Source organism: Budorcas taxicolor, chromosome 3 (assembly GCF_023091745.1).
Source record: "Budorcas taxicolor isolate Tak-1 chromosome 3, Takin1.1, whole genome shotgun sequence".
Taxonomy (NCBI): Eukaryota; Metazoa; Chordata; class Mammalia; order Artiodactyla; family Bovidae; genus Budorcas; species Budorcas taxicolor.
The window spans coordinates 7,571,548-7,599,382 of NC_068912.1; the positions used below are offsets into that span (position 1 = coordinate 7,571,548).

At 44.2% G+C, this 27,835-nt stretch overlaps 1 protein-coding gene across 1 annotated transcript in view; it reads right to left on the reverse strand.

Annotated features, from left to right (window-relative positions):
• Nucleotides 1-27,835, reverse strand: part of NOS1AP (nitric oxide synthase 1 adaptor protein) — a 352,882-nt gene that overhangs the window by 75,122 nt on the left and 249,925 nt on the right. Inside the window, 2 exon segments of the mRNA XM_052637474.1 lie at nt 15,426-15,484; nt 27,140-27,232. Of these exon segments, the coding sequence (XP_052493434.1) occupies nt 15,426-15,484; nt 27,140-27,232 (152 nt within the window).

The window sequence follows — 27,835 nt, forward strand, 5'->3', positions numbered from 1 at the left end:
GTCGGCCCCTTCTCCTCCTGCCTTCAATCTTTCCCAGCATCAGAGTCTTTTCCAACGTATCAGTTCTTGGCATCAGGTGGCCAAAGTATTGGAGTTTCAGCTTCAACATCCGTCCTTCCAATGAATATTCAGGACTGACTGATTTCCTTTAGGATTGACTGGTTTGATCTCCTTGCTGTCCAAGGGACTCTCAAGAATCTTCTCCAACACCACAGCTCAAAAGCATCAATTCTTCAGTGCTCAGCTTTCTTTATGGTCCAACTCTCACATCCATACATGACTACTGGAAAAACCATAGCTTTGACTAGACTAACCTTTGTCAGCAAAGCAATGTCTCTGCTTTTTAATATGCTGTCTAGGTTGGTCACAGCTTTTCTTTCAAGGAGCAAGTGTCTTTTAATTTCATGACTGCAGTCACCATCTGCAGTGATTTTGGAGCCTAAGAAAATAGTCTGTCACTGCTTCCACTGTTTCCCCATCTATTTGCCATGAAGTGATGGGACTGGATGCCATGATCTTAGCTATTTGAATGCTGAGTTTTAAGTCAGCTTTTTCATGCTCCTCTTTTATTTTCATCAAGAGGCTCTTTAGTTCCTCTTCACTTTCTCCCTTAAGAGTGGTGTTATCTGCATATCTGAGGTTATTGATCTACCTTCCAGCATTCTTGATTTCAGCTTGGGCAGTTTGCATAATAAGCAGGGTGACAATATACAGCCTTGATGTACTTCTTTCCCAACCTGGAACCAGTCTATTGTTCCATGTCCAGTTCTAACTGTTACTTCTTGACCTACATACAGATTTCTCAGGAGGCAGGTCAGGTGATCTGGTATTCCCATCTCTTGAAGAATTTTCCACAGTTTGTTGTGATCCATACAGTCAAACAATTTGGCATAGGCAATAAAGCAGAAGTAGATGTTTTTCTGGAACTCTTGCTTTTTTGATGATCCAAAGGATGTTAGCAATTTGATCTCTAGTTCCTCTGCCTTTTCTAAATCCAGCTTGAACATCTGGAAGTTCTCGGTTCACGTACTGTTGAAGCCTCACTTGGAGAATTTTGAGCCTTACTTTGCTAGCATGTGAGATGAGTGCCATTGCGTGATAGTCTGAACATTCTTTGGCACTGCCTTTCTTTGGGATTGGAATAAAAACTGACCTTTTCCAGTCCTGCGCCCACTGCTGAGTTTTCCAAATTTCCAAAGCTGAACAAAGCCACTTCATTTCTCAGTGTTCTCAACTGCAGGGAAGCCTTTTCAATAGTCATTTCTTTGCTGTTCATTATCTCCTATTAGAACATACACCCTGAAATTCTAATGTTAACGCTTTTTGTCACCTTGCCCAAATATCTTTACATATGAGTCACATTCAAGGCTCAACAAACGTATGCAGGTTGGTTGCTTCATCCGTCTGTCCGTCCATCCATCCATCCAGTTCTGGATAAAGGTCTATAGAAGGAGTGTACCCACTTTCTGGGAATTTTGAAAAGATTTACAAAGAAATCAATTTTATTTAAATCATAAAAAAATATGATTTAAGCACAATTCTGTCAAGGAGACATAAAGGTGAATAAGACACAGCTCCTTCTAAAAAATCTGACAGGTAACCAACTATAGCACAAGGGTGAACTTAAGGACGATGTAGCCTTGGAGTCCTAGGCTCCACAGGAGAAACAGAAATTAGAGCCCTACTGTGGGCATGACATATATTTAGAATAAACCTTGAAGGATGATTAGGAATTTGACACACAGCAATGTTAACCAAATACTGGGAACACGATTAATCAGAGTCTGATTATAACTGCTGTCAGCAAACAGGAAAGGCTGTAACTCAATAACTGCTTCTCAGAGTCTCCTGATAAAGGATGTGGGGACTCACAGACAGTTTAGCTTTTCCCAAGGCAAATTTCCTGAATTCTGTGCATTGCCCTCTGGACCCCCCAGTCAGCCTCACCTTCACAGTTTGAGGTCGGTGCTATCAGAAAGGAAGACCAGGCTCACCATGGCTATGCTCTTATCCTCACCATGGATATACATTCAGAGGTGAGACACCACCACCCTTCCTCCAAACTGTGCCAGGACATGAGGAGGGGCCCATGGGGGGCTTCCTAGGCAGGCTGGAGGACCAGGTGCTGAAATACAGCCTCTAGGCTGGTGTGCAGACAGCATGTCCAGCTGCCACTGTGGGGTGAGCTGTGATTCTGTCTGCAGCAATCCTAGAGATGATCTATTAATATTAAGGGCTTATCTGACAGGGGCTATAGCTCCAAATCAAGAGTAGTCTCTCTTTACTCATTTTTGGTATTAAGGCTGGTCACACAATAATCCTCACACGCTAGAGTGAAACACAGACCCTGCGCCAACTTCCCCATATCCACGCAAATCCAGGACACTCAGACACCACGAGGTCTCCTCCTACACAAATCCTTTCCCCTCACATGATCTGAAACCCACCAACACAAAACTGGTTTGTTCTGAGTAAGACAGCTCCTCTAACAACATGCAAATATCTCCAGGGAAGCTAAAGTAATATCTGTCAGTCATTCAAGCATTAAATCATTACAACAGTTAAACTGGTTCGTTTACATCTGCTCCTACAGGAGGACCATCAGTTATAAACCTTCCTTGCTTGAGATGCAAAATATTCAAAGAGGTTTATAGTGCTTGTTGGCATCAGGGGTCTTACCTTGGAATTCATAAACCTCAGGGCCATGGGGTCCATAAATCGTCAAAAAACAAATCAAAATTTTGCAAGTATGAAGAGGAATTAATTTTTCAAGGCAGAGAATCCAGTCCTCACCATATTGTGAAAGGTATCTGTGTCCCATGAAAGGTCAAGACCACTCAACAGAAAACCAGGCAAGTGCCTACTTGGCAGCAAGGAGAGAAGGCAAGCAGAGAAGGGCTGGTGTTATTTGCACATACTATCCTATCTGAGACTCTTTAACGCTCTGCACAAATTCTAAACTGGTTCTATGTATTCAAAGAGAAAAACAGGAAGCACATAGTAACAGCATTTGAAACCAGGCAGTCATTCAGTAATAGAACTGGGACCAGGCCTGGTTTCCCTGTTCCCAGGTTCTTCCTCCGTAGGGAAATTCCCTCCCTGGTAGGCAGTGTTTAATTATGTGAAGCTTTCTAAACACGGCCTAATTGAATTTTCCATGATTGTTAGTATAAAAGATACCCTCTGAGGCCTGGCACAGAGAGACTGATCCAGAGGCTTTAACTTTGATCGTGCCGGTGGCTGTCTTCACTCTGCTGCTGTGCACACCTATTCACTCTCTGGCTGGCTCTGCGCCTCACTGAGGCCGTGCTGCCGGCCATTAAGAAGGGCAGTCCAGTGGTTAAGACTTCACCTTCCAAGGCAGGGGGTGTGGGTTCCATCCCTGGCCAGGGAGTTAAGATCCCACATGCCTCGTGGCCAAAATACCAAAACATAAAACAGAGACAATATTGTATCAAATTCAATAAAGACTTTTAAAATGGTCCCCACCAAAAAATTTTTTTTAAAAAAGAAGAAGGGTAGAGAATAAGGCCACCAAGAGGATAAGCAGGCTTAACAGCCATTTTGAAATGAATGTTTTAGTGCAGCCAACAAGTGAATCAAGCCTGCCCTAGCTTGGACATGCAGTATTTATTGAGCACCTACTACGTAGAAAGAATCCTTCCAGGCACTAAGATACAGTAGTACACAAATCAGGTGTGCTTGCTGCTTCTGTGGAGCTCAGGCTTAAGCGTTACCATGACAAAATTTCCACCCTTTCTCCATGATTGAATTTAATAATCAAGTGGGATCCGCCAGAGGCAGAACGCAAAGGTAAAACTACCCAAGATTCAAGCTGAAGTCACTGGGAATTTTTTTCTCCCCCTGCTCCTTAAGCAAGATGATTCTCTTAATTACTCTCAATATTCAGGCTGTCACTGGTCTGAGTGATCCAAGGTTACAACAGTTCACAGACCTAGCCCTCTCTATGCTGGGTACTGCTCCTGTCTCTTTTATCTGGACATTCTTCCCATTAGCCTCAGATTACTGGGCTATCTTTCCCTTGGTCACTTCCCTGATCCGATCTCTTCACCTCTGGGGTGTGTTGCACTCCACCTCACACTGGTTACCCTAAAACATCACACTGACTTTGGAACTCTGAATCAAAGCCCTCATGAGAAGACAGTAAGTACACATGTGGAAGCAAGTTCCTGACACATCACTGCGAGAAAAATGGGCTCGTGAAGCAGAGGAATACACAGAATATCAAATTCTGAAAAAAATACCCGAGTCTCTATATTTGCATATAGAGTGGCACTAGAAGGAATAAATATTGAGGGAAGGGCATTTGACTTTTTCCTTGATAAAGCTCTGTCAGGGTTTTATTTTTAGCAACAAACATGTATCACTTGGTCATTGTAAAGCTCCTACGTCAGGCATATTCCCCTGAGCCTTAAAGCTATCGTAGAGAAGAGGAGTCACTGGGAGGACCTTGAGGAGACAAGCCGGGCCTTATCTGTTTTGGCCTTCCTGGCGCTTTCTACACAGTGCATATGACTCTGCCTCTGGAGTCAAAGAAATGAAAAAGCAAGAGGAAGGAGAGAAGGAAGGTCTTGGATGTGTGTGGTAACCTGAGCATGGGACACAGAGCCAGAGCATGAATTACATGTCAGCAGTCCCTTGCTGGAGGCTCACAGTCTACCCTAGGAGTTTATTGAGCCTTCCTAAGCACAAGGGAGTTGATCAGCCTGTGATGATTAAACAGCAGAACTTGCTTTTAAGGAAAGCTAAAGAATGGCACGGGACAAAAAATGCACATAACTATGTAGGGTTGAAAGCAAACAAAAGGGAAGGCAGGAAACAATGAAACAAGAGGAGACACAGAGGAAGAGAAATGGTGCTGCATCAGAACCGAGAAAATGCTGGTACATCTGGAGATGTGGGGGGCACCAGCAATGCACTCGGAGGGAGGGACTTCTGCGAAGTGATGGAAATCAATGTCAGACTGCAAGGAGCTGCAGGACGGCAGGCGGTGGGGAAAACATGCTGAGTTTGGGGAGGAAGGCGAGAGTTGACAGAAGTTGTGCCCTTGAATGGGGTTAGCAGGGATGAGGGGGGCTACTTCAGGACCTAAGATAGTAGAACACATTGCCAGGGGGAGACAGGGAGCCAGCCCATGGAAAGAGACAGAGTGGCTGGGAACAAGGGTAGGAGTGCTCATGGAGCTGAAGAAGCAAGTGAAAATGGGTCTGAAACAGACAGGCAAGGGGCAGAGGGCAGCTGGCAATGGCACGAAGAGGTTCGAAGAGAAGGAGGAAATCTGAGGAGCCTCAGAGAAGACGGGCGTCACCTAAGGAGAGTGAGGATGTACCAACAAAACTGACAGGTAGTGAAAGGTTTCAGCACCTTAGTGAGTGGGATTTCTACCCGGGACTCAAAATGGAGTGCAGAGCAGCCCTGGCGAACTAAATGAAGCCAGACAGAATGAGTGATTTTCCTTCCCCTTCTTAGTTCATAAGCGTCTCCATGCATTAAATCGGATGAGTAATTTCTACTCATGCATATGTATAAAAAGACACTGTCTGTGAAAGGTTCTGGAGCTGGAGGGAATAAAAACATCAACTCTACACAAAACATCACTCATGACAGAATGATGGATGCCCAGACCCTTCAGATGATACAAAAGATATTAGGTAGAGATCGATAGGCTGGGCTGCTTCTAGATTCCTGGTTATCAGTTTTCCCAGTTTAGCAGAGGCCCCTCAAGAAACTCACACAATGGGAGGCTGAAGGAGAAAACACTCATCCTTAGAAAAAATAATATGGGAAGATGCACACAGTCACCCTTGTCCCTTGTGAATCACAAATGAGAAGGACACAAGAGACAGGTATGCAACAAAAGCAAAGAGCCGGCTCCCAGTCTGCTCATCGCTTCCTCATCGTTCAGGACCCTTCATATTTCTGCACCCCTCCATAATCCAGGGACAGTGCAGCAAAGGGAACACAGGCCAGGGTTTGAGTTCAGGACCTGGGCGTGTGAAGGTCTGAAAGAAAGGAGCTCATACAACAGAACTGTCTGTACCTGGGAGATCTCCATCTGATCTTGGAGGGTCAACATGGATTTTGGAGAGCCATCTGTAAGAATTCTGAGCTTTTCAGCTCCACAGAACAACAGAGCAATCAATTACTATTCAGTCTATCTTCTCTCCTAATTATGTATCTATATATCCTAAACTAGCATAGTAACTAATTCCTTTTCAAAATAACGCTTAAAAAACTCTTTTATCTTAAATCCCGACAGGATCCTTTCCTTCTCCCTTTATAAAGGTGTTACTATCTCCTCCTTTAAAAACGTAGTTATTCGTTTGATCTCACAGCTAAGCACCAATTCATCGTACCACAGTTCTTTTCTTTCACTGGCAGATTCTGCCCCAGCCTCTCTAATGACAATGCTCCTGTAGAACTCACTACACACTTCATCTCAGACACCAGCCTGTCTTTTGCCTTCACTCTCCTTTCAGAATGGATACCCTTTTCATTCCTCTTCAAGCCTTCCGAAATGCTGCCTAGGATTTTTTCTGCTTTATTGCTGTAATATACTTACGCTAATAAGAAAGTATTAAAGAAGCACTTCTCTAAGCATCAGCACTTGACTCTTCACGTGCTAGAAGATAATTCACTATCTTTTGTCTTCCATTTTTGCTGTCAGCCTAATTATGTTCCTTTGTAGGCAATATTTTTTTCTCCTCCAGATTGTTTTAAGATACTTATCTTCCACATTCTGTAGTTTCATTACTATGAGACAATAGAGTTTTATTCCTTATTTTAAAAAAAGAATTTTTCTTTACCTTGCTTGTAATTTGATATGCTTCCTGAATCTGAGGATATTCATCATTCCTGAATCATGTCTGGCTTGATCATTTAAACTCTTGATTGTTCACTAAGTTAGACAAGCGACATGGGGTGCTTGATTTCCCAAGAAATCCCCAAGTATCAGAGAACAGGTTTATCAATCCCTAAGAGAGAATACATTTCATTCACCTTAAAATCTAGTTTTTTGGCATCCTCCAAAGTGTCCTGAATTGTGATCTATGAGTTTGAAATGATAACAACAAAACTAAGAAGGCAACTAAATAAATGTGCTGGTTTTGAGAGGTGTACAGTACTGAGTGGAACAGCAAAATACAAAGGACAGACGCTCAGGAGACAGGCAGTTCTCCGACCATTTACTAATTATGTGATCATGGAAAATGTCTAATGCCTCTGAAGCTCAATGTCTTCATCTTCAGAATGGGAATGACAGATTCCACCACTCCTAGCTGTTAAGACTGAGGAACACACACATCAAACCTCACCTGACTCCAGATTTAAAGGTAGGAACTATGTTTTGCTCACTGCTGTACCAGTTATCAATTTCTTGCCCTTTCAACACATGCTCTGTGCTAATGGGCAGAATTCCTTTATGTATTCATCCTTTACACTGAGCAGGCTGTTTGAATTTCTCTGTATAATGGAAGGACACTGAAGGAGGTGTGGGCTTCTTCTCTTACTGGTGGTCTGTCCTAGCCACAAGCCCAAAATATAGCTCTTCAGTGAGCTCAGGTTCCCAGTGTGGCTGGGTGAGTCCCACCTACTCATGAAGGTCCTGAACGTGCCAAGCCCCCAACCACAGTGACACGCCTGCTCCTTCTGTGTGCCCACCTACTGGCTGCACTTCTCATGCACCCGGCCCCTGAGGATTGCTTTCTATTTTCCCAGCAACTGGGGACAAGCTCTGGCGGAGGCAACCCCGTGAGCCTCTCTGCCATTCAGATGGTACGTCACATCCTCCACCATGAAGTGTGAGCCCCAGTCTGGGAGAAGGGTCTCCTCCCCAAATTGGCCCTCCTTTTTGTACTCTCCCTCAGCCCTAGAGGACTCTTAGAATTGCTCTTTATGTCTTGAAGGTCCTGTTTTGTTATAGCTTAGTAATTCTGCATAATCCTTCTATTTAAAACACTGTGTGAGACTTGTCTCCCAGTTAGACCCAGACTGACAAACCGCTGCTTTCCTCAGGGCCTTGCACAACGACCAGCAACACACACCAGCTCTCCATGCATTCTCTCCTCTCTGCCCCAGTTAGCCTTGAATAATTTACCTGACTTGCTCAAAATCAAAGCACAGCTCCATGTGGAGGGTCAAAACTAGAATGCGCTTCCTCTAACTTCTAATCATCTCACCAACTGCTTGGATGCTAATTAATGCCATTTCTGGGGAATGACTAGAAACTCTTTGGGAGTGGGGGATATACCTGCTTGATCCTTTATACTCAAAACTGGAGAATTACTTCTAGTCTGGCTCCTGAAAACTTCAGGTTTGATTAATTTACTTCCTCTGGTTTAAAGAAAAAAAAGATTTTTATTTGTTTGACAATCTGATCCCTAATATGATGAACATAAATGTCCTAGAGACTTTTAAAATCAAATATGTAAATTCTGTCAGTGCCCAATAAATCTAAAAAGGCAGAAGACATCAAGGCAGGGAAAACTGAGTTTCAAAAGCACAGTGACTTCCATAACAGTATCGCCACTCCAGTGCTATTTTTAAGCTTTTTTTCTTTTTTTCTTAAATGAGTATGCCCTTTAAATCAGAAAAGGTAAAATAAGCATATTAACTAAAGAAGTAAAAATAGAGGAAAAATAAAAACATCTTCATTTTCCAGGCTTCCCATTTTATTCAACAGTCTTATCAATGACTTGGATGAAAATATTAAAATTTCACTTAACAGAAAATGAAGAGGGACAGTTAACATGTTACTAGAACCTGCTGTGATGGTTTATACTGGGTCAGTTCAGCTATGCTACAACTATGTATCTCAGCATTCCCTTCCCTGCAGAACCACAGTTGAGGACTGCTGACAAGAGAAACTTGTGGGGATTTAGGAGGCTGAGACGGAGAAGGCAATGGCACCCCCACTCCAATGGCACCCCACTCTTGCCTGGAAAATCCCATGGATGGAGGAGCCTGGTGGGCTGCAGTCCATGGAGTCGCTGAGAGTTGCACATGGTTCAGTGACTTCACTTTCACTTTTCACTTTCCTGCATTGGAGAAGGAAACGGCAACCCACTCCAGTGTTCTTGCCTGGAGAATCCCAGGGATGGCAGAGCCTGGTGTGCTGCCGTCTGTGGGGTCACACAGAGTCGGACACGACTGAAGCGACTTAGCAGCAGTAGCAGCAGGAGGCTGAGATGAAGTAGCAATAATGCTCTGAAAGTCATTATTCATTCGAGGCAGGAAAGGATGAACATGGAGGTACTAGTGAGCTGTAATTTGCCCTCACTCTTTGGTGCCCCGTACCTGGCTGTCCTTCAGAACTATCAGCCCTGCAGAATCACAGTGAACTGAGGACTGCCATCAGAAGCTGCAACCGCAAACTCAAAGGCAGCAGCCATCAAGGGTCAACAGCCCCCCACAGACATCCGTGCCTGTCCCCATCACGATTCCACTCTAGCACATGAAAGCACCTAGCATCCTGCATGCTCTGACTTCTAACTCACACCAGGACTGGCTCATGACCTCCTTGGTCTTTTTTGGACCTTTTACTTCCTGGCTCCTGCCATTATTGTATAGGTCTAAAATGTTAGTTGCTCAGTCGTGTCTAACTCTTTGAGACCCTAAGGACTGTAGCCCACAAGGCTCCTCTGTCCATGGATTCTCCAGGCAAGAATACTGGAGTAGGTTGCCATTTCCTTCTCCAGGGGATCTTCCTGACCCTAAATCCTATAACAAATCCCTCATGCCATAACAGTCATAGCTATCTGCTTCCAGGATTCACAAGTATCCAAAAGTTCTGAATAACAGGTTCAAATGAAATGCATCTAATTTAACAATAGTGTATGTAAAGTTATGTACTTAGGCTAAAAAATAAAGCAGAAAACTGCAGAAATAAAGAAAGGGTAAAAAAATCTTGATTGAAAGCAATTACTGTGAATATCCTAAGGATTCTGAACAATTAAATCCACCACAATGTATGACTTAACACAGTTTGTTTAACACATGAATAAAACATGTTATGATCTAATTCTTAAAAAATAAATGCAAAACTCTATATCATGAGGATAAAACTGTGTCTCTAAATTTACACTAAGACAGCATCTGGAACATTATGTTAAATTCCAACATATTTTATGAAGAAATATGATGTTTTGAAATTAGGAAGTCTAGAAAAAATATAAGGAAGAATGGCTTCAGAAACTTTAGGGAAATAAGATCAATATATGTGTGGCTCCAGAGAGGAGAGGTAGGATAAATGGACAAAAATTACATAAACAAAGACATTTGCCTTCACTGAATTAAGAATGCCATAACAGCAAATACTTTAGAGAAATAGAGGCATCCTGTAATGGAGGGGAAATGAACCAGATGTTCACCACAGTACTTTAACCTCTTAAAGCTCATGACTATAAAAGTTACATGGGGTTCAAGGAGAGGGAGAGGGAGTTTGTACATAATGGGTGCAAAGTTTAGAGTTATGAAAACATCTTGGAAGCAGATAGCAATGCTGATTGCATGACACAGTCAATGTAATGAAGGCCACTCTTTTGTATACTTAAAAGTGGACAGAATGGCAAACTTTCTGTCTATATATATACACACACATGCATATATATACACATATATATATTTCATAACAATTTTAAAAATGATTCTATTATTCTGTGTGAGGGATGCAAAAGATTTACACTGAAACTCTGACTTAATAAAAAACAAAAACTTCATTACTTCATTATTACTTTTCATTACTGCAAAGTCATTTCTTTTAACTAGGAAGAGTACGTTTTTACCATAAAGGAGTTTTCCTAACGTGAACGCTGCGGTAATCAAAGGCATAGCAATTATGTATTCCTCAACAATGCTACTAAATCCAACTAGAGTGGTTCCTTAAGGGCAGGAAAATAATTATACCCAAGAAAAAGCTCATTTGTAAATGTTACTATATATTATCATGATAATAAATGTTACTATTGATGACAAAAGGGTACACACACAGTTTAGAAAAATGTCCTCTTTCATCTACCCACAGCATGTAGAAACTAAAATACAATTTAATACATGAGGGAAAAAAACATAGAAGGGGGGAAAAGTAACTAGGAAACTGGGATAGCATTAAGAAAACTTCATTCTTTTGTTCATAAACACAGGCTGTTCAATTTTGATACATCAGCAAGATATCCACAAGACATCTACAACCAAAAAGTCTGCTGTATGGAAGGTTTTTTTTGTTGTTGTTGTTTTTTAAGGTGGGGTTTGGCCAAAGAAAAATTCACTTTAAGATTTCTTTGATGTCTTCTACTCCCCACCAAAACCCATTTTTCTTCTTAAAAAATGAATGGAAAAAGATATACCATACTAATACTAATTGGGAAGAAATCTTTGAAAAAGAACAAAGTTGGAAGACTAAGTCTATCTGAATTCAATGATTGTTAAGCTACAGCAATCAAGACACTATGGTACTGGTATCAAGACAGACAATTAGATAAATGGGACAGATTAAAGAGTTCTGAAATAAACCACACAGATATGGATAACTGATTTTCAACAAAGGTACTTCACTGGAGAAAGAACAATCTTTTCAACAAATGAGCCTAGAACAACTGGACATTCATTTGCAGAGCAAAAACAAAACTGCCCCCAAATTACTTTTGATATATTCCTCACATCATATAAAAATTGATTCAAAATAGATCATATACCTAAACATAAAGTCTAAAATTATAATGCTTCCAGAAGAGAACACAGAAGAAAATCTTTGTGACCTTGAGTAAGCAAAGATTTTTTAGATATGACACCAAAAGCACAAATGATATAATATGAACTTCTTCAAAAGACACTACTGACATAGAGACAACCCAGACTTGAATAAAATATTTGCAAATCATATATCTGATAAAGGACATGTATCCAAAATTTATCAGGAACCCTCAAAATTCAAAAAAAGAAAGCAAAACACCTAAATTAAAAACGGGCTAAAAGACTGGAACAGATGCTTCACAAAAGATATACAAATGGCACATGTGATGAAAAGATGCTCAACATTGTTGCTCACTAGGAAAATGCAAATTAAAACCACAATGAGATACTACATTATGCCAATATGCAGGGCTAAAAAGACTGATGATACCAGATGCTGGCAGGGATGTGAAGGAACTAGTGGTATAATCGCTTTAGAAAAATGTTTGGCGGTTTCATAAAAAGTTCAACAGGGACTTCTCTGGCAGTGCAGTGGTTAAGACTCTATGCTTCCACTGCGGGGGGCGCAGGTTCTATTTCTGGTAGGGGAACTAAGATCCTGGAGAAGGCGATGGCACCCCACTCCAGTACTCTTGCCTGGAAAATCCCATGGACAGAGGAGCCTGGTAGGCTACAGTCCATGGGGCCACAAAGAGTCGGACATGACTGAGCAACTGAGCTTTCACTTTTCACTTTCATGCATTGGAGAAGGAAATGGCAATCCACTCCAGTGTTCTTGCCTGGAGAATCCCAGGGATGGGGGAGCCTGGTGGGCTGCCGTCTATGGGGTCGCACAGAGTCGGACACGAATGAAGTGACTTAGCAGCAGCAACTAAGATCCTGCATGCCCCTGCAACACAGCCAGTAAATAAATAAAAATAAAGAATGGTGCAGCCAAAATAAAGAGACACACCTTAAAAGTCACTCTGAGATTCACCAACCAAAGAGATAACCACTTAAAATTCACTTTAAAAAGAAGCTCACCTAACAAATAATCATTCTACTCCTGGGTATATACCCAAGAAAGATTAAAAACATGTATCTACCAAAAGGCTGTATATCAACAGTTGAAGTTTTCACAGTAACAGTCAAAAACTGGAAAGCACGGAAATGCCCATTAAATGTGAATGGCTAAGTAAACGGTGCGATACAGTGGGAAGCGCTCAGGGTGCTCAGTTGTATCCGACTCTTTGCGGCCTCACGGACTGCAGCCGCCCAGGTTCCTCTGCCCATGGAAATTTTCAGGCAAAGATACTGGAGTGGGTTACCATTTCCTACTCTGGGAGATCCTCCCGACCCAGGAATCAAACCTGCATCTCTCGTGTCTCCTGCACTGGCAGGTGGATTCTTTACCACCAGCGCCACCTGGGAAGCCCATACAATGGGAAACAACCCATAAAAAGGGATAAGCTAGTGATATATGCCGCGGCAAGGAATTCGTCTTACGATAATTATGCTAAACGGAAGGAGCCAGACCAAGAGAGAGCAGGGGCCCACTGTGCTACTGTGTACTACATACTTCTTACTCTATTTATACAAAACTCACGAGAGCACAAACTCATCTCCAACGACAGAAGGGAGATGAGTAGCTGCCTGGAGACTTCTGGGGAAGGAGGAAGGGAGACAGGGCAGGGAGGGATGAGAGGGAAAGGATACAATATGGGACAAGGAGACTTTGGGGGGATGTATGCTTAGTGTCTCGGCTGAGGTGACAGTTCTAGAAGTCAAATGTGATGTGAGAGAATTTACCCAACTATTCATGTTAAATATGCTCAGTGTCTGTATGTCAACTATACCTCAATAAAGCTGCTATAAGAATAAATAAAAGCAAAAAAAAAAAAAAAAGCAACAGCTTGTTTGGGATATGAAACTTTGGGGAAAGTTTCTTCTTTCAAACGAGGAAAAGGCAAGATTAAAGTTCATGCCCAGCACCCACACAGAGGTCACTTTTCTATGTATATAATGCCACTGTAAAAAGTAAAACCCAAGAAACTTCCTTCCACAAGGTGCAAATGACAAGGTTTGTCCATTCACATCCTTCAAGCCCCATTCTGATGCAACGTGTTTCATGAAGCCTTTCCTTATCACTTAAGTAGAAAGTGATCATTCCCTCCTGTGAATCACTGTAACACTTAAGTTAATTTTTGGATTACTAATTCAATACATTTATCCATCTACCCATCACACATTTACTAAATGTCTCATAGAGAACAGACACAGGCTTGGTGCTGGAAATACGAAAGTGAGTTGAACACAGCTCTTCACTGATAAAGAGCCTCATAGTCTAGCGGTAAAAGATACATTTTTAAGTGGCAGTAACACATAACAATTATTTCAACAAACACAAGTACGAAAGAAACACAGAGAATGAAATTCATTTTGTCAGACACACTGTCTTGTACTACAATGATTTGCTCAGGATTCCATTTCCCTGCTGCTGCTGCTAAGTCACTTCAGTCGTGTCTGACTCTGTGCAACCCCATAGACGGCAGCCCACCAGGCTCCCCCGCCCCTGGGTTCTCCAGGCAAGACTGGAGTGGGTTGCCATTTCCTTCTCCAATGCATGAAAGTGAAAAGTGAAAGGAAAGTCGCTCAGTCGTGTCCAGCTCTTCGCGACCCCATGGACCGCAGCCTACCAGGCTCCTCTGTCCATGGGATTTTCCAGGCAAGAGTACTAGAGTGGGGTGCCATCGCCTTCTCCGTCCATTTCCCTACTTCAGCAAAACTTCCTAAGAACAAGGGACTTATTTTAGTCATCTGCTAAGTTACCTAGCACAGTACCTAGGATAAGCGTTCTAAATGGGCATATTTGTTTGAATGAATGGAAACTCCATTTCACAGTTATCTACTCTTTAATCTAGATGGCAAGGCCACCATAAATGCTGACTTCTCCGGTGAGTTCCAACCTTAATTCACCTTGTCAACCAAGGCAAGTAATTGAGAGGAGATAAAATCAGAACTTAAATCTAGAACGCCCAAATCCCAAAGGAATAGCTAATACCCTTTCCCCGGTGGGAAAAAACAGGAAGGAGGAAGAGGGGGATAGGGCTTGGTCGGCAGAGACCCAGGACAGAATAACAACACAGATGAACCGAGAGCCTGTGTGGGTCCCAGCAGGGCCCCGGTTGTGTGTACGTATCACCACCAGGCACGCCTCTGCCCGGGGCACACACGGACGGCAATCATCTAATCTCTGTAGGAACACCGGTCTCACCGTGAAAGCAATTTCTATGGACTCTGTTTGTGACTTTCTGCGGCCCCAGATGAACACAACCCCCTTATCCATGCTCAGTTTCTGAAGGGGCAGAACGACAGAGCAGATTAACTGTGGGAAATTATAAGCATAGGCTAATGCGAAAAACCCACTTCTCTCATTTTGATCAACATACATACAATCACGAAATTTCAGTTAAAATATAACTGATACAAAATGAAAAGGTCTCAAGTTACAACTAAAACAGTTGGATTAAACGTCAAGCAGAAACTTCCCCTAGCACAATTATGAGAAGAATTTTCCTCTCTAAAAGATATGGCAGATTTGCTTCTTGAACTTACATCAACAGAAACAACAGGTCTCTGGAGGGGGAAGGAGAAATTTATTTTTCTTTGTCTGGACGTACCGCGCCGACAGATGGCTCCAACAGGTGGCCGGTGGGCCCTGGAGTCTGGGTGCTTACCTGTAGATAGGATCCTGCATCACCAGCATCTTGCTCTCATCCCACGTCCACTCCTTTTTCTGCAATAAAAGAAGCTGTAAATGAATAAGTTAGGCTTGTCCTCAGCTACAGAACCTGGGCACACACTGAGCTACTAACGCTTATGCAAACACATGCATTTGCTTCTGGCCTTGTTCCCTCTAAGAGGCCTGGAGTGGATTGCTCCGAATGGACAAGTGGAAAATGTCAAGTATCGGGTCGGATGTGTCTCCTTCAAGCACTTTAGGAGAGTGTCTCTCAAGGGGGCAGAGAGTAGGCAGGAGCCAAAGGGTCTCAGGGGACCACAGTCTAAATCATACTTTTGTGGAGAAGTAACCAGCAAAAAAGATCATACATCATTCCAGTGGAGCAGGAGAAGCAGGGAGAACAAGAGAGGGGCTGCCACAGGGACTGAATGATGCTGTCAAATCCGTGTGCAACGCGGACCCCAGCCTCCCTCCCTTCAGGAGCAGAGGAAAGGGCTGAACGCAAGCCAGGCAAGCTAACTAGTACATTTATAGTCACTCAAAACAGGATATTCACCTGGCTATGAGCCTAACCTACTGTGAACTCAAAGGAGATGGACCCCTAAGCAGCTGGGGAAGCGGACAGGAACGGGGACAGAGGATGGTAGTGGGGAGAGGATTCTAGGGCAATACTGGAACCTCAGACGCTTGATGAAGTCAGTGGCACTCCACCACGTCAGGGGAAGTAGCCACCTCAAGCCCTCAGGCGCACCTGCAGTGCAGGGACAGAGAATTCTGCTCCACCTTCACTGGCCTTTGTTGGGACAGTGTGCTCAGGACACCTGGGAGGAACACTCTCAGCTCTCCAGGGAAGGGAACATGGGGAGGGGGCTCACTACCAGTTCGCAGGGCTGAAGTCCCACACTCTTCCCAGCGGGGGAGTCTGGAGTCCCTTGTTACTCCTGGCAAGGGGAGAGTCTAGGCTGCCATTCACAGTCTGGGGGCCAGGGGTAGGGAGAGCTTTTCCATGATTTCTGGCTGGAAGTTTTCTGCCTTGCTATGCCTCCCCTTCCCTCCTCCTTGGGTTTGAGAGAAAGCAGGCTTTGTTGGGGTTCTGTGTCTGATTCCAGTGTCATAGCTGGGTGGCAGGCTTCTTTTGACTCTGAGTCTGGGATATACGAGATGAAAACCAACCTCAGGGAACTCACAACTGTTTCCTTCCTTGCGTCCCCAGCCAGGCTGCCTTTTTTCCACCTTTCAAAATCTTACGTTTGTTTTACAGATAATGGTCAGAGTTTTCAGCTGTCCTTTAGCAGGAAGAATAGAGAAAAATGCACCCATCTGAAAAGTGGAAGTCTGGTTTGTGTGTTTTTACAAAGCTCCAGATGCCAGGGCTCCAACTCTTCGGAGTCATTCCTACAACAATGGGTGTGAGCTTGTGTGAGGCCAGTAATCTTCAGCTTTAACCAACATTCCAGGTGATTGTGATGTGACCCTAGGGTTGACAGCCATTCTTCGACACCAAAGAAAAGGTATAAAGTGAAATCCCTAATAGGAGAGAATCTCAGCATACTTCCTCTGGAGTCTTGGGCTTGGCACAGGAGAGTCTCTTGACATTCTAAAAACAGCCAGCTGATGGGGATCCCATTACACTGTCCCTGGCCAGGACCCATTCCTGGAGTTACTCAATGAACAGCCACTGTGAATTGAATACTGGGCGGGCTAACGAGTGAGGTTGCTCTGCTCCTGAGGGAATCCAGCTTCAGTGCGCTCACTATCAGGAAAGTCTGCTCATTACGTCCTTGCTACTCTGTTGTAATTTTTCAAAGTTAACAGAAGAGTTAATAACTCAATGCACCAAAAAGCCCATAAAGGTCCGAGAAGCTGCCACACCCACTGCCCCTCTCAGAGGAAAGTAACCTCAAAGAGGGTTCTTTCTGAGTGTGGGTGACTTGGCTTATGCTGTGTGCAACTGATGAACCGGCCTTGCTAACCAGCCATGACTGATGGGGCTCAGAATCAGCAGCTGCCTGCACACGAGCAAGGCCAAGTGTCACAGAGGGCCTGGCCAGACCTGCCCAGCCCTTGAGCTCCGGGGCCAAGAAGACTCGTGTGTGCACGCGAAGTCTCTTTAGCTGTTTCCGACTCTCTATTATGCCACAGACTGCAGCCTGCCAGGATCCTCTGTCAAAGGATTCTCCAGGCAAGAATACTGGAGTGGGTTGCCATGCCCTCCTCCAGGGGAATCTTCCCGACCCAGAGATCAAACCTGCGTCTCTTGCATCTCCTGCATTGGTTTCTTTACCACTAATGCCACCTGGGAAGCCTGAGAAGACCCAATTCCACCCAATCAAATCCTCTCCTTAGACTATCAGATCCTAGATGGAGCCTAGACGGCGCCCCCAGTAACGGTAGGTGTATATCTTTCCTCTCAGGACTGCACCCCTGAGGAAGTGGAAGCATCATGTACCAGCCCACATTTCCTCCTAGCCTACTATAAGCCTCTGCTGAAGGTGATCTGGGCAAGACTCTTCCTTGCAAGTCTAAGGAATGCAACTAACACTTTCATCAAAAGGAAAGACTAATAAGGCAAATAATACGGAATAAATATTTTTCTTTCTCTGGAAGATCTGAAGAGAAGGATTCCCAGGACTCCCAACTCCCAGGGAACCTTATGTTATTTTATTGAGGAATATCAGAAAGGGCCACAGCAGGCAGAAAATACTTTCCTTTTTGAAGTGATATGAGTATCTGTATAGAAAATCCTGGCCCCACAATAAACAAACATCTTTTCACTTACTAATTTTCTTTTTCTGAAAATTCTGTTAAAATCCACTTAAGTAAAAGTCATAAAATCCCATTATATTTCCCCTTAAAGGTCTTGTAATAATCCTTGCATTACTTGTAGTAGTCCTTGAGAAGGGGACCACAGAGGATGAGATGGTTGAACGGCATCACTGACTCAGTGAACATGCGTCTGAGCAAGCTCCGGGAAATGGTGAAGGACGGGGAAGCCTGGCATGCTGCAGTCTCATAGATCGCAAAGGGTCAGACACGACTGAGCAACTAAACAACTACAGTAATCCTTGCATGAATCCATTCAGTCTATGAAGGGATAAAGAAATTATCAAAATAACTCAAAGGGTTTGGAACATAGACAGGACTCAACAATGTTTCAGTTATTCAAAGAACCTGAGGCAAATACGGTTGGAGCATTTTAACCCAGTCTCCTCAATGTCTGGATGATGTTCCAACACCTTCAGAACTAAAGGCTCTCTACTCCTCCCCACACATCCTTCCTATTCCATTATCTATTTATATCCTTCCTATTCCATCATCTTTCAAATAAGACCCGGAGCAGTGCAGTTTCTTGAGCACCATGTCTCCATAGTTAATAGCCACTCAGGATTAGACTCAAGTTCTCCTGAGTTTTTGACCAGTAAGGGTGCTCTGGTACAATTCAGAATCAATGTATTATCTGAATAGCTTAAATCAGAGGGACTGATTCTTCTTTTTGCTCTGAACTTGTTTTAAACATCTCCTCTATTTTCCAAATATTATAGAGAAAAAAAAACACACACACACACACAAAGAGATCAACCTTCTCTCTCACTTTTCTACTAGTCTTCTAAGGAAAAAATTTTCAGGAAAAAATTGTTTTTAAAGAGAGAAAGAAAAGCTTATGACCTACCTTTATGGGATTATAAATCAAATTTGGCTTCAACTGTGGAAGAGAGATACATTATTGAATAATAACTAGAGCCAAGTTCAGTTTAACTGTGCTCAGAAAACTCAGCTCCAAATTATACCCGAAACCACTGCTTTTTTAGTGCTTGGAATTAAGGGCTTTGAGTTCTGGTAGCTTTGGGAGGAAATTTTCAGTTTTGCTACTAGAGAGTAGCAAACCTCAATGAGCTGTGGTCTCCAAAATATGCCAGGAGATGAAGACATTTCACGTTGAAACGGGAGTGGAAAAGGAGGTGGAGGACGGAAGAGAAGAGACAGGGGGACGGCGGGGGACGCTGCTCTAGAGCCCGTGGCACCTCCGAATACTTTGGAAGAAAAACGCACCCTGCAAACAGCCCCGGGAGGACCGACAGGACTGAGCAAGGCTGGTCTTCCGGCTCCTTCAACCTGAAGTCCAGGCTCTGCAGGGCCTTACTGGTGCCACTGGGAGCTCAAGTAGTAACATCGCTGAGGCCAATGAGCAAGGCCCAGGGGCACAAGATCTACCTCCTCACTAGCTCCATAAGTATAAAGGAACAGGGATAAAAATGCGAGTGGGCAAAGCATACCTAGCGGGGCATACTGATACCCTAGGGGCAGCTGTCCAGCATTTTGCCACACATTCAGAATTGGGGTATAACTCCTCTCTCTTATTCTTTGTCCCCTCTGTACCTACAAAGGACACTGTGGCACTGCTGAGCCTTTTAAGAGAACTCTGATTTAATTTATTAGCCCATCCCTCTCTATGCCTTTCCCCACCCCAGCAGTCTCCCCTTCCCTACTTTTCTTCTTTTTAAAAAATGTATTCCACACTGCAAGGTAATTAAAAAGTCATGAGATAGAGAGAGCAGCTTAACTTGAAGGAAGGTTCTGCTTCACATACTGGCTAATAAAAATTTTCTGGAGAAAGGAAGATTGTGTCACACAAACGTGCCCCACAGACCTCTAGTTACAGGAAGTGTAACTAACCCAGGGCCCCCAGGTGCTGCATTTGAAATCCATCACTACGTACACGCAGGGGCCCCACTCCCAGACAATGATCAGTGTGCGGGGATTCTGAGCAGGCCCGTCCTCAGAGATACAGGGATCCCCCTGACAGACAATCAGAACTCCCTGGCAGCCCTGCCAAGCCTTCCTCGGACCACACTGGAGCCTAAGACACTTTCACCCAGCCTGTCTTCCTTCCTTCCGCTCTCCTTCACTTGGAGTCAGACCCACACTGAAGCCTGACAGCTATGCCAGCCTTGCCGCCACACTTTCTCCCACGGGCATTTAATCCTGTCTTGGCATTTAATTGTTGGAGGACCTAGAATAACACAAAGTGAGAAAGTAAAAAAGGAAAGATACAAGAAAGTCATATTTAGCTGCTTCATTTTTTTCATTCTTACCGGAAATTTCCCAGGTGATTCGGAAGAAAATATTTTCTTCCACTTAAGAACTTTATATACTGCCTCCCTTATACTATCAAAATTGACCTCCACTTTTAAGACAGTGAGGCTCAGGAAGATAACTTACTCCCCTGCAAGGCCACCTAGTTCAGTGGCAATTAAAGCCCAACTTGTCTACCTTTAGACCCCACGTCTCTTTGCTACTCCAAGTGACGGAACCAAAGGTTTTCACTCTCCACTGTCAGGAAGCTTTTCACTTTCAACAGAGAGAAAGGGTAACAGGCTTGCAGTGCATGTTTTTATAAGACCCTAAATGAGGCAAGCACATCCTTAACTACAGATTCTTCTCTTTCCTTTATCTAATGAGTGTAAATATCCAGTCCTCCATGAATAGTTACAGCCATTCTGAAATTCCAAAATTTCCTGGCAGGAATGGAAGCCTGGTTCAGAGGTAGTCTGCCTGGAACAGTGCCAAGAACAGAAAACAGAGTCAAGGATATGGAACCCAGAAACGGATATGGCATCTCTGGAGGCCTTCCCTAGGAACCCAGAATAGAGGAAAACTCTGTACTTCCATTAATTTCCTATCCTACTGGAAATTATCAGGATGCACACCACAAAACCTTATTAATGTTCTTGAAAGCAATGGTGACTTCTTAAACAATTGAAAAAAAATAAAATAAAACAGCACCTTGCAAAGGCCACAGTAACTCAGCTTGGCAAGCTCCCCACACCTCCAGGCAGAATGGGATAGTCTGAAAACACAGCCACCACCCATTTAAAGTATAACCCATACAGATACAGAAAACACAATTCAAAACTGAGGCACTAATAAGCTCTCACACGATGCACAAAATTCCTAACATGCCTGTATTAAAACTATCGAAAAATATGGTAGAAAGAAGACTGGATTCGGTTTAGTCCCGGCTCTGTGACTGCCTGGGTGACCTCAGGACCATTTCTGGGCTTCTCCTGTCCTCTGTTGGGAGGTCAGACTTTTAAAGATCGTTCTCCCAAATTCTGGTTCTATAATTCTAAGCTGTGTGCTTTCATAGGAATGAACAGTACTCTTAAAGCCGGAAAATAGTTTCCTTGAGATGTGGTATCCCAGTAACAGGGTACAGGTTAGAAGTCAAAGACTCTGGATTAATTAATTAGGCATCTCCTATAGAGCAGTTTTTCTCTAAAGGAGTCTGAGGAGATTAGTTCACACACAGAAACAAGATGGCAGGAAGAACCCACTTGGGATCTGAACAAGACAGACCTGGTTCAAACCCCAACTTCACCACTGTTGGGACTGGAGGTCTTGGGCAAGTCACTCAGTCTTCTTTTGCAAACCAAACCTAAAAGTTGTACCTACCTCACAGGATGGCTGTGCAGACCTAGTTAGTATACACTGCATCAAACAAAGCCTAGCAAATGGCAGGGGCTAAATTTCAGTGTTAGCTATTATTGTTAGATGTACTTGTTATCATCTTAGTGTGTAATAACAATCAGATGGCTCCCACTGGTCTTCTGCCTTCCCAAACAGACAAAATAGAACCAGAGAGAACACATGGCCCTTGCCCTTAATGGCTCAGAGCCTATGGGGAAAAGACACAAATAACTAAAATGCAATGCCATAGGAGCTGTGATAGACCAATGTGTGCATATAGCTAATTTTGCTGGAAGAGGTCCCAGCCAGTTCCTTTAAACACAGTAAATATCTGTTAATGAGAACAGCAGAACCTTTCTAAAACAATGCTTTAGGGGATTCCAATACACTTATTGGTGTGTATTAAAAAAAACACACACACAGGAAACAGAGGCCCTTTAGTCCTTTTGTAGAAAAATCCTTTGGATGAAGTTCAAGACTAATCTTCCTTATTCAGAAGTCCATTCCCTAGCCAATGGTGCTGTAGTGTGACGCCAGTACTATAATAAATAATCATTATTTATTATGATCATTATTTCAAAGATCATTATTTGGGCCTTGCTGGGAGTTGAAGATAATGTACTGACTGAGAAACAACAAAGCAAAGCCAATTATCTTTGTAGCTGGGTTTACACCACAAATACAACCCAAGAGTCATAGGAGAACTTGAGATTCATTATCCGCTGGTGCCAGTTAAGGACAACAGCATTTTAGGCACATTAATGTAACCAAAAAGATGTTTTCATTTTTCCTCACATCACAATAAGAGATGATCCCAATATATTTGGCTACTGCCTGTATTAGAATAAAGCACCTGATGATCAGAGTCACTGAAGAAGTCCTGCTCGTAATATAACGAAGTTAGCACTTTCCACTGAGGCCTCTCTATGCTTAGGGAGGCTCTTATCCATGTTTTTTCAAATGGGACGACTGATGGAATGAGAAAGAGGGAGAAGACTGTGACAGCCAAGAGTAGCAAATAAGACCTCATTTGATCCAATTGCTAAGTACTTAATTCTTCCCGATTTAATGACACCCTCATACACAAATCATAATCACTCACCCAACTAGCAACAGCCATGATCACTGGAAACACACTACACGCACCAGGCATCCAAGTAAGTGCTGAGCCTACAGAGATAGCCCTGATCTTAAACACTCTCTGCAGAGCAGGGAGTCCCGGTAAACACTCATTTCCCCCAGCCAGGAGCCATACCATCATTCAACGGTCTTGGACAGGCTATGGACAGAGCAGCAGCTTGGAGGCTGCTTGGGGAAGTTCTTGACCTCTGAGGTTCCCATCCTGCCCTGGAAGTTCAGGAGACAGAAACTTTCTACCCAAACCTATTTGGTCTCTGGGATCTGCTTTCTTTGTAGCACAAAAGGTTTTCAAAAGCCTGAAGAAGCATAGGTGACCTATACATACACACGCATGCCCCTAAACACATCATTCCAGAGTTGGTACAGAGTAACTGAGCTGACAAGGTTCAAGTGATCGCCTAATCCAACTCATTTAAAATGACTTGCTTAGAACCACCCGGCCAGGAAGGTAAGAATTGGGACTAGAACCTAGGACTTCTCCTCTCAGCTGAGGGCTCCTTCCAACATGTTATACTGACCTAGTAAAAAGCAACATGCTCTTAGCAGGAGGAGGGGACCATTTCAACATTTTTATTGACTAGTTCAGCACAAGCACAGTGAGGCTACACCACACGGTGCCTACGGCTGAATATCAGCCACGACTCTTTCCACACTTAGAGCTACCTGGCAAGAGCTCCGGTCCTTAGCACTGAAATGTGCTGACTGTTCCACTTCCTTGGAGAGAAGCGGGGCACGTCTACACTTGGCCCCTCTCTATTCTACAAACAGAGACAGAGAGAAACACACACACACACACACACACACACACACACACACATGGTGTCAGCATACTCACATACCAGAGGACAGTCACATGGGAATAAGATGACAAAAAAGGCTGATTGCTATTAATGTGCATTCATCTGTCAGAACCAGTGTAAAATGAACCCTGTGATTAACGCCCTTATCCAAATCACAACCACGGCCTGAAAGGGACACCGCCGGGCGGGGGTGGAGAAAACGAGATGGGAGGGGCCCCCCTTTCCCAGGCCTGGCATCAGAAGAATCACGTTGAGGAAAGACCTGTTGGGCCACCTATCCTGGGCCACTGGAGCGGGAGCCCACACTGGAGGTTACCGGGGAGAGAGTTTCAAAGTGAGTCACCAGGTCCCAGGGACTCCAAGACGCTTCTCCAGCTCGGTTTTCGTGTACTCGGTGGAAAGAGGCTGACTTCTCTGCCAGGCGACTCTGCCTTACACAGTTGCCCTTGCATGGCGTGTCATCTCGGGCATAAAGCTTAGACTCTTTAGCCTCTGTTTCTTCACATGCAGGATAAACATGGCGCCACGTCTGGTCCATGACACACAAGCGACAGGTGAGGTGGGAAATGAAATTGTCCTCTAAGGGCAGAACCACGAAGTCACCCCATACGGATCAGCTTGGACATATACTAAGTTACCTGAAAGGTACAGAATAGGCCCCAGGACAGCAGGCCCGGAAATGCACCCTAGCTGCAGGTAAACAGATTACCTGAGGCAGGAGTGCGTTCAGTGCGGAGGCGGGGAGATGCCAAGACACTCAGCCACAGAAGCACAGAAGTCAGGGTCGCGAAGGCAACGCCTGGACAGTCTGGGACAGACTCTAGTACCCAACGAGTCCACTCTGAACATCCAGTTTACGGCGGAGCCAGAGGCCAGGAAACACGCCTGTCACGCAGTCAGCTGACCTGCTCCATTTCCGCGCTCATGGAGCAACCCTCGAGTAACGTGTCTTCTCACATCGCGTGCCTCTGACAGAAGAATGTACTCGGGAGGCTACCGTGAGTGCCTGGTCTGGAGCACTGTACAACGTCTCAAACTGAACAAAGGACCTGATTTCTGGTTTATACAGCTGCCTCTTTTGAGCTTTGTCAGTGTGAGTTAGTATCCTAAGATCCGTAATTTCAAATCCTATGAGTCTGAGTTTCAGACTCTGAAAGGCTGACACATCAGCAGAGGGTGAGGGGCCAGTTCAGTGAGGAAACTATCTGCGTGGTGAGTTCCCTGAAGGGACGAGGTGCCACGAATGCTGACCAAGTGAGATGTCCAGGTGACTTTCGTCGAAGGACTGGGGAGGAGATGGGACGATAATGGGCGTGAAAGCACCTTGCAGCCTGCAGCGTGTCCACAAATCACAACCACCATCTTATCTGTCGGTCCATGAGAGCACCAACCCATGAGTCGCCCCTCACGTGAAGGGCAGAGAAAAGCTACCTGACAGCACAGGATGAAAGTCAAGCTGGGGCTCAGTCTGGCTGGCTGAGTCACGAGCTTGGGTGCATTGGCACATTTTTCCTTTGAGGATCTTTCCTGCTTTTCAATTCACGTTGGTCATCATCTGTAATTTCTTTAACAGGGGCACAGGGATCCCACTGACCTGATAGGCCTCACTTATTCCAGTAACTCTCCTTCTCAAGAACCCCTGAGAGGACAATATTCTAAAGACTATCTCATGGCTAACTGCTGTGTGCACATATGTGGGGTGGAGGGAAGGGGCAGAAAAGATCCCCAGGGTAAGAATACGATGGGGACTGTTGTTCCCACAATGGAAGCTTATAAAGTCGGGATATTTAATGAGCTATTACAAATTCCCTACTACTTGTAAATTTTTAAGGAGTTAATTCTTTATAAACAGTATATCTTCTATTTTCTTCCTATAAACTTCCAATCTCACAGCCATAAAATACTTTCTAGAACCACCCCTGGAGATATTTAGGAAGCATAAGAGAACGAGTTTGAGTTTTATATGTGGGAGATCTTTGCAAATGTCCAGCTGTCCAGAGAAAAAAATGGGCTGCCTTAAGAAGTGGTAGAGTCCTCATCAGTGGAGAGTCCAGTCATACACTGGGGAATGTCTTTTGTGAGGAGGACAGAGAAGATTTAAATCCTTGGATTGATAAGTTGACTGCAACTTGAACATCTACCCCCTGACTTTCCTACTTCCATGTATTTATCTTTTACTATCTCTACGTATTATGTACCTACTACTATGTATTAGTATTTGTGTTTACCTTCTATAACCCCCAGACTCAGGGTCTGCCTTGAGTCCCATTTGAATGAAGAGCAATGGAGAAAAGTGAAAGTTACTTGCTCAGTCATGTCCAACTCTGTAACTCCACGGACTGTAGCCTGCCAGGCTCCCCTGTCCGTGGAATTCTCCAGGCAAGAATACTGGAGTAAGTTGCCATGTCCTTCTCTAGGGGATCTTCCCAACCCAGGGATCAAACCCAGGTTTCCTGCGTTGCAGGCAGATTCTTCACCATTTGAGCGACCTGGGAAGCCCTGAGAGCAATAGACGCTTGGAACCAAAGGCAGCTCAAGATGTCTCTACATTAGTATGAATGCTGCTACGTCAATGAGTATAAAACAAAGGCCTCAGCAGAGTCTAGAGACAGGAAAGAGAAAGTGCTTCTCCTCACACATTGTCCATCAACCAAGCCCTTTTCCATTTCTTTCTGGAAACACATACACTCTCCCCTTTGACTATTATGCAGAATCTAGCCTTTCCCAGAACATCATTCTCCCATACCACATAAAACTGACACAAAACAGCCCAGTGTTTAAACAACATACACTCACTTGGCTCTCCCCAACTCAGAGGATGGCCCATCACATGGACCAATACGTTCCTCCCATCGGGGTCACACCCCAGCCTTCCTGCACACTGAATGGTAGTTGTGCTGGGTCTTGAGGGTCTATTTAGGATGGGACAACTGCTTAGGAAGGCTCCTCTCACCTCCTCCCCCACTGAACCCTGCTGAACTTCAATTTAAAGCATTTCCCAAGATCAAGACTCAAAGGTAAAGGTATCAAATTGGGGAAAGGGGCAAATGCAAGGATGACAGGAGATGAACCTGTCACTCATGGGACACCAGGACTAAGCCAGTCAACCGACCAGGCCTTTTGGTCCTTGCCTTCTCTCTGCTCCAGCTGCAGCCTCTCAACACTGTTGCTGGTTAGAGCAGACCACCTCACCAGATAAGGGAAGGATTCTGCCCAGAGAGTAGCCTAGGAAGAAAAGCTACCCCACGCCCACCTACCCTGCGTCTCTCTTCAGCAGAGTTTGTGGCTCAGAGTCACTTACCTTTTTCTTCTTCTTCAGAATCACTTTCACTCCATCCACTGAAACCATAATGCTCACCTTCTTCTTCTTGATGTTCTTGGCTTTAAACTCATACTGCAAGTGAGAAGAGACAAAGAAGCGCAATCCAGTTAGAGCAGTGCGTCTGCACAGACCCCGAGACCCTGCGGCCTAGAAAAGAGGGCCACGGATGGGTGGAGGGGGCTGGTGCAGATTCTGGGGACAGGAAGCACCTCAGGGGGTGTAAAAGCAGGTGGATGTCTGTAGGCAGGGGCTTGGCGATATTTGGGTTGGAACAGGGACTCTGAATGGTCACTGGTATCACACTCAGCTATCACACTGGGCCATGGGAATGGATCTGATCTATTCTATCAAGATGAAAACAGAGCCTACTCTGAGAATCTTATGAGAAATCCAGAACCTTCCCTCAATACATCATTCTGACATTTAGTGGCTTTCATTGTTAGTCAAGTTTTCCTCGCGTCTACCCAAATGCTGCTGAGACTCTATTCCACCCTCAACGAAGATTAAGAAGAGCTGGAATCCATCCTCAGATCAGGATTTCTGCATTCTTTTTTTTTAATATAAATTTATTTATTTTAATTGGAGGTTAATTACTTTACAATATTGTATTGGTTTTGCCATACATCAACATGAATCCGCCACAGGTATACACGTGTTCCCCATCCTGAACCCCGC